This window comes from Nanorana parkeri, unplaced genomic scaffold, assembly GCF_000935625.1.
Source record: "Nanorana parkeri isolate BGI_ZX_2015 unplaced genomic scaffold, ASM93562v1 scaffold743, whole genome shotgun sequence".
Taxonomy (NCBI): domain Eukaryota; kingdom Metazoa; phylum Chordata; class Amphibia; order Anura; family Dicroglossidae; genus Nanorana; species Nanorana parkeri.
The window spans coordinates 755994-763823 of record NW_017307011.1 but is presented as its reverse complement, the minus strand read 5'-3'; the positions used below and the strand labels follow the sequence as shown (position 1 = coordinate 763823).

Here is a 7830-nt window from a genome sequence, read left to right as displayed (position 1 = left end):
GAGAACAGGAGGAAATAAGGTTATTTTAAATAATGAGGGGCCATTTTAAGTTTTCCCTGGAGACAGGTCTTCATGTGGCATAGCTTTGGTATATCTAAAAGGAGATAGTACAGCCAGACTTTAAACTGTATGTGAAGCTTCAGAGGGAACGGTCAGTGATCTCGGAATGATCTCAGAAGTGTCTCAAACTAATTTGAAATATGAAAAGGCAAGAGGCATTGGCCCATCAACACAAGCCCTTATCCAAAATTGGATTTAGCGGAGAAGAACCCTCATTTGATTTAGCTGAAAATAACTTTTTGGAAAAGAAGTATCCTTATGTTGGTGCGTTGGCTTTGTGAATGGAATCTATTTAGCATCGACTGCATGTTGGTCCATAAACACAAACCCTTCTTCAGAATTGGATTTAGCGGAGAAGAACCCTCATTTGATTTAACTGAAAATAACGTTTTGAAGATAAGGATCCCCATGTTGGTGTGCTGCCTTTGTGAACGGAGTCTATTTAGCATCTAAAGTAAGTGGAGTGATATTTATGGCATTGCATTAGGCTTACAAAAGGAAAAAAAAGGTTGCTACTACTGCTTACATGACAATTGGGAAGGGGACGCTTCAATTCCCAGCCGTTTTTTCAGGCACTGGGATCGTAGTGCTGCATGATTTTGGCATGGGACCAGCATGCTCTTGGAACAGAAGCTTCCCACATGGGACAAGGAAAGTATGCAGTAGAACAGAGGTTGGGCTTTAAAGAAACCTGTATGCCCTCCTCCTCTGGAGAATGGTAGTTGCTGTGCTGTCATCCTGATCGAAACTGCCCTATTTACTACTTTCCCCTCACAGCAGTTGTCCAAATATGACTGTGCAGTCCAAAAGGCACCAGAATGAGACCCGGTGCTGATAAGAGGTGGAGAGAGAAGAGGAGAGAAGAATGGCAAAAAGATGAACAGTCACAGGGTATGGGCAGGACACAACCTCCAAGTGTTTCCTGCTGAGTGACAGGGCTGTGAAAACTCAGAGCTGGATGTACAAAAAAATCCCCCTAAAACAGTTCCCCTTTATGTATTGGAATGATTGGAATTTCGTATTTAGCGGTTTGCCTGGAGTTCACCTTTAACTGAGATACAATAATAAACAGGAAACATTCCTTCCTTTATAGTACTAAGGTCACAGACTATTATGTAAGTTTAATTAGGTCTAGTCTGCACCCTCAACACATAAAAATTCTCCAGCCATGTGCACTTGTCTTTCTGGTGCTACAGGTTCAGTGATTTATGAATGGACCCAGCTCACTAAGGGCAGGTTCACAACAGCTCTGGTGTGTTCCAGCAGGATTCGCTGCTGGAACGCACTGGAGCGCATCCCGACCAGCTTCCTGCATTGAGGGACGGAAGGGGGCATGGCGGTGCGTTGAAGTCAATGTCACCGCAGCCATGCACCCGCCTGCAGTGCGATCGCCCGCACCAGAACATGTGGCACATTAGTGCCTGCGTTCCAGTCCAGTGTGATCTAAAAAAAATGCTGCATGCACTATTTTTTCAGAGCGCACTAGACCAGAGCGCAGACACCAATGTGTCACGCATTCTAGTGCAGGTGATGGCACTGAAGTCAATGGCTCCACAGGTACCGCCCCTGAATGGAGGAAGCTGGCCGGGATGGGCTCCAGTGCATTCCAGCAGCGAATCCTGCTGCAACGCACTGGAGCTGGTGTGAACCGGCCCTGAGCGCTGATGAAGGTGTGTATATGGTAAGGGTAATTGGCTCTTGTCTAAATTGGCCCAAGTATGTGTGTGTAAGCAAGAGGGATACGGATCTCAAATTGTAAGCTCCTTGAGGGCAGGGACTGATGTGAATAAATATTGTGTAAAAGTGAAGGGATATAACCAGCACACCAATAGCATTCAAGTCCAAAGTGTTTGTTTATTGGAACATCATGTCACCAGAACTAGCGCTTTCGGGGCCACGCAGGGTCCCCTTCATCGTTATTGCTGAGCCTGATGAAGGGGACCCTGCGTGGCCCCCGAAAGCACTAGTTCTGGTGACATGATGTTCCAATAAAACAAACACTTTGGACTTGAATACTATTGGTGTGCTGGTGACATCCCTTCACTTTTTCATTGTTTGGCGGCGCCATCCGTGGTCACTGCGAGCAACCCCCCTTATTTCATTCGGGGCCTCCCGGTAAGGAGTGCGACAAGGTATCTATACGTCTGTTTAAATATTGTGTAAAGCGCAGCGTAAACCAACTGTGCCATATAAAGAAAAATACATGTATTAAATGATGAGCTGCTTGACATAATTTTGGGGGGAGGCTATAGATTGCATGTGATGCTGGATTTTAGAAGGCATGTACGCCACATTCCTCTTCAGATATGCTTACTTCACTACGGCGCGCATATAAAACAGAGTCTGCATTTCAAGGTTAGAAGCATATCTGGGTGTATAGTACTGGAAAGGAGACTGTACTTGTCAGCAAACTCTCTACCTCTCCAAACAGCTGATGACGAAGGAACCTGAGCTACGACCTGCTAAAGTTCCCAGTCAATGTAAACAGCCTGACGTGGAACTTTGGTGACATCCCCGGGTTAAGGGCCAAATCCTGCTAGCTGCCAACACCAGGTCAAAAGAGAGTTCCTCAATGACCAGTAAGGGCTTATTGGACACGGGAATTGCACATGGTGAGGCTTAGACATCCAGCCTCTGGTCCCATACCAAAACTGGTTCCAGAAAGACGCACAGAGGACAGTGTTATGGATAATAGAGGTAAAAGCAGGCAGCAGATATCTGCTCTTAGACAGGACTTTAAAGTGCAGTTCCACTTTCGCAGTCAAATTTGAGGAAACCCCCTCTATACAGGTTTATTTTTCTTACTTCTTAGATGTGTCTGTATAGCAGGACTTTGGAAAGCTTCGGTCTCAATTTCCAAGTGAAACGAAACTCTGTCTGTCCCCATAGAAAGGCTAAGGACAGACTGAGCTTCACCTCGCTAATATACAATGCTTCTAGATTTGTAACCCTTCGTTAGGACAGACATTGTTCAATTCTAGTTTGCAACTGATATCGAGATCTTCCAGAACAGTACAGACAGGGGTAAATATCTTAACATTAACCTGCCCAGCCCCCAGGAAAACTTAGTACAGAGAACAACTTTTCTTTCAGAATTGAGCATGTACTGTGCAAACTAGGGATGCACCGATACCAGTATTTTGGTATCGAGTACGAGTACCAATATTTTCTTTCGGAACTCACTGATAACGAATACAGATACCGGAAGTCCCATTAAGGAAGCCAGGTGACGTGTAATGACTCCCCACCTGGCTTCCTGATTAGCCGGGAAGCCGGGCGGCGTGTAAAGACTCGCCACCCGGCTTCCCGATTAGCAGGGAAGCCGTCACCAATCTTCCAGTCACTACGTGATGAGAAAGCATGGAGCCGGCTTTCTGGCCAATCTGGAAGCCGGGCGACGTGTAATGATTGGACGGGAAGCCGGCTCCATGCTCCCTCGCCAATCAGAAAGCCGGGCAGCGTGTGCTGACTCGCTGCCCGGCTTCTTGATACTGGAAGTATCGGGCTAGGCAACGGAGCATTTGGGGAGTACGAGTGCTCACCCAAATACTTGGCATCGGCACCGATACTAGTTTCGGTATCGGTGCATCCCTAGTGCAAAGAAAATAATTTGAAGTTATTCTATGTGAATGAGAAACATGTAACAAGTGTTAGTCGGAAGTCTGCTCCCCGCTGCATTCTGTGATTCCATCCATCAAATCCTACCTCACTGCTGTGTCCTGCAGTGGTACAGGGGCCAGTGGATGGTACCACAACACGCAGTGGGGTATCAGGAATTTGATACCCTGGAAGAATCGAATGCACTGCTGCTGATCTTTGGTCTCCTAAACTATGGCAGCGAAAAAAAAAAAAATATCTTCTGCTTCCAACACCTCCAGGTAAGTCAGATGCCTGGTCCCCCACCATGCTCTGTGTTTCCATGTGCCATACTTTGTGGTTCCATTCACCAGCTTCTACATCACTACTGTGTTCTGTAGCGACATAGTCGGCAGCGGATGATACTACAATACGCAGAGGGGGACCAGGCATCAGATACCCCTGGGAGAGTCAAATGCACTGCCGCCGATCTTTGCTCTCTTGAACGATTGCAGCTACAAAAATCTTCTTTGACACTTCCAGGTACCTTAGATGATTGGTCCCCCACCATGCTCTGTGTTTCCATGTGCCATACTCTGTGGTTCCATCCACCAGCTCCTACATCACTACTGTGTTCTGTAGTAACATAGTGATCAGTAGATGGTACCACAGTGCATAGCAGAAGGGAGTCAGGCATCCAATACCCCTGGAAGTGTCTGATGCCCTTCATCAGATCTTTGCTCTCTTGCAGACCTTTTGCATCTTACACTTCAAGGTGTGTAGAATGCCTGAGTCCCCGCTCTGGACGATGATCAGGTGACTCACCTGTCCAGGACCAGTATCTCGGGTGTCAGCAGGAAGCTGGGGAGGAGAGCCGCAAACGTCCGTTCACTGATCTCCTCCCTGTTCTATGGGACTGGGAGTGAAGCGAATTGCATTCCCTCCGGTCCCTGAGCTGTCAGTGCTGGGCTCCCGAAGTCCAGCAATAAGCTATTGAAATGCAATCTGCACTTAAATAGCTTATTTAAGTGTAAAGGTGACACTAGGTGTCTCTTGGACCCCCAGCATCACCTTAAAGAGGACCTGTCACCACCAATATGCTATCACATAGGGGCAGCCTACAAGCCCCCAATGTCATAGCAATTAAAGTTTTTTTTTAAAAAACACCTCAGTTTTAATAAAAATAATATTAAATAAATGTAAACACAATAATAAAACAAAATTTAAAGTCCCCAGCCCCCACGAGCACGCGCGTATTCACGTAAACACGCTTTGGGCGCACCCGATTACAAATGTTGGCTATCGCCGAGAACAATATTTGAAGTCCTGTCCCAATAATAACAATAATTTTAGGGCCAATATTTACGTGCATCTCTAAAATGATGACCTGTAGGGCTCTTAAAGCGTCAGCTGTAGACTTTTTGGGGTACGGAATTTTGTCGCCATTTCATAGACCCACAAAACTTTTAACCTGGGCGAGTTGGATATCTATTTACTCGTCATAACCTCATCTTTTATAGTTCACAAAAAAAAAAAGTATTATATTGTGTTTTGTGGCACGACATTAAACTTAAGTGCATTTTTTGCAAATAGCATGCAACATAAAAATGTGCAACTGCTGCCATTTAATTCTGCCGGGTCTTGGCTTTCAGAAAATATATCATGTTTGGGGGTTTGAAGTAATTTTCAGGCCTAAAATGTGGATTATAACATGTGTGCAAAAAACAAAAAAAAAGGCCTTGGCGGCGAAAGCGTCCTTAAGCGCTTAAACACTTACGATGGTGGACAGATTGACTTTAATGGCGAAGGCCGGTTTACAAGCGATCATGCCGTTATACAACAAAGTTCTGCAGATTCGGCTATAAATGATAACCGGCAGAGAAGTACAGACTATAAATAGGTAACAGGCTAGTTCTAGTATTCATAATTCTATCACCACCAGGTATTAGTGGATATTCTATTTGTCATTAAGAAACATACACTCTGCGGTACTCACCACATACTTGGCATGTACGTCGCGCACAATATTAGCCTCGGTCACCTCGAACGTCAACCTGATGGGCACGCTGTGACCTTCAGTATTCGCCCACATCTCTCTCAGTTGTTGTGTCAGAAGAGGGCGGGCTTTCGGCTCCTCCAGTGATTTCCCTTCTGCAAGAAAGAGAACGTCTAAATCAATTAATATATATAGACATTCAAAAAGAAGTTCTTCGCCTCATGTGCACAATCTGCATGAAGAGTGAAGGTGGAACAAATGACAAACCCTTAAATCGGCCAATCTGATTAAACAAGCTGCTTTAGCTTTCCCAAAGCTATGCAATGTAAAAGCCTTGCAGTGGCAGTCTCACAATGCCTCATGGCACTTATAGTTCAACAGCAGCCGAGGTTGCCTACCCGTGACGTACACACTCCATGCAGACAGTGTGCCTGGTGGGAAAGAACAGCTGTAAGGAAACTGCTACCCATTTGGTTGCCCTATTATTGTCAACTAGCAGAGAGGTTGGGCCACTCAAACTATTGCATTGTAGCAACTACAACTTGCATCAACGACTCCTTTCAAGTGGCATACATTGTGAATGTCATACCAACACACTGTATATTAGCGGGCAATGCACGCCATCATAACATACATGCCATGGGTTATGATGGACTGCATATTAAAAAAATAATAAAAGGGGTTGGGGGTTGTCACGTACATTGTTGTATGTGTGTCGTGGTGCAATGACAGCTCATTTAGTATACAAATCCAGCATAATGGAACCCTGTTATGAGAGGAACATGGAGGCTTCCGCTCCTGAACCTCTCCTTCTGCAAGATGCTAGTTACCTGGCTGTCATTCTTTCTTCAATACTTTAAGTCATTAAACCAGAACAAGTTTGCCGATAAGGGCTTCTGACCTTTCTAGCTGCATGTTCCTGGTGCAGTGGCTTAAATTGATGTACAGTACTCCAATAGATCATAACAACCAGGCAACTAGCACTTTCAGAAGGAAGCCAGCAATGGCAGCACCCATATTTCTCTCATGACAGGTTTACTTAAACTTTACCTCCAACCGAAACTAATAATCTTGCTTTGGATAGGAGTAGTGAAGGTTTAGAGCAGCCCTTCTCAGCCTTTTCAACATGGAGGAGCCCTTGATCTAACCTTCTGGTCTTAGGGAACCCTTGCTAAAAATCACTATATGTACAGCGCAAGGTACATTAGTGTGATGGTCAGTGGGAAGAATCTTCCTTACATATGTGGTCATTGGAAAAAATCTCCCCCTCTCCTAATAGATGGCTAAAAAGAGTGTTATCAGAGAGGCAGAAATGACTCAAGGAACCCCTAGTACCCCCTGGAGGAACCCTAGTTGAGGGCCTCTTTCAGGTTTTTATTGTCCAAGGCCTCCTTGGTAGGAATTCCCCTCACTTCCTGTCCCATTGACACCATTGTCACAAAGAAAATAAGTGAGGGAAAGTCCCCAATGGTGGCACAGGCAGGAAAAAAAAAAAAAAAAAGAAGGAGGACAGGGGTTCTAGCCTTCCACTAGTCTATGAAACATTGTTCAGAATTGTTGAGGATTTTCCCAATCCTCAACAAATCTAGCAGATGTCCTAACCCTTCCTCACTTTACCCACGTAAATTGGACTTCATTCATCCAAAGAGGTGAGCAGTGCTGGAACAGAAAGCTGTACCTCTGGAGGGGCCAGGACAGGGCCGCTACAGAGCAGGTGCAACCAAACATGCTATGCGGGCCAGCCACTTGTGTCTCATTAGCTGATGACATCATTGGGTGCTAGCGTGCTGGTGGCAGGACTGCTCAGCATTCTTGGTTGTTAAGGTGCCCCAACCATAATAACTGATCACATGGTTGGAAGTCGGCCATAATCCTCTGGCTGTTTTTTTTTTTACTTTTTGATGGCAGCCCTGATGAACCCATGGGCACCCTGGTTGGGAAAGGCTGGACTAAACTATGTGTATTGAGATGACATTTTCCCATCCAGTAATTCAGTACCTGTTCCATCGCTCCCTTCAGAGACCAGGCTGTCTTCACTGAAACTAAGGGTCCCGCTCAGCCGTACTGCCATGTCTGGATCATCCACCAACTCTGCAATCTCTGGCGGTTCCTCGGGTGGTCCTGGGCCCCTTTGATCTTTATGAGGGGAAGGACGGAGGCGCTGAAGAATCTTGGATGCCATCTACAATGAGATTTAA

The 7830-nt window shown here is 45.6% G+C and overlaps 1 protein-coding gene across 1 annotated transcript in view; it reads right to left on the bottom strand.

Annotated features, from left to right (window-relative positions):
- Positions 1 to 7830, bottom strand: part of SNX21 (sorting nexin family member 21) — a 19619-nt gene that overhangs the window by 5944 nt on the left and 5845 nt on the right. The window contains exons 2-3 of the mRNA XM_018564306.1: positions 7631 to 7814; positions 5633 to 5787 (exon numbers count right to left, since the gene is read on the bottom strand). Of these exons, the coding sequence (XP_018419808.1) occupies positions 5633 to 5787; positions 7631 to 7814 (339 nt within the window). The remainder of the gene's footprint in view (positions 1 to 5632; positions 5788 to 7630; positions 7815 to 7830) is intronic.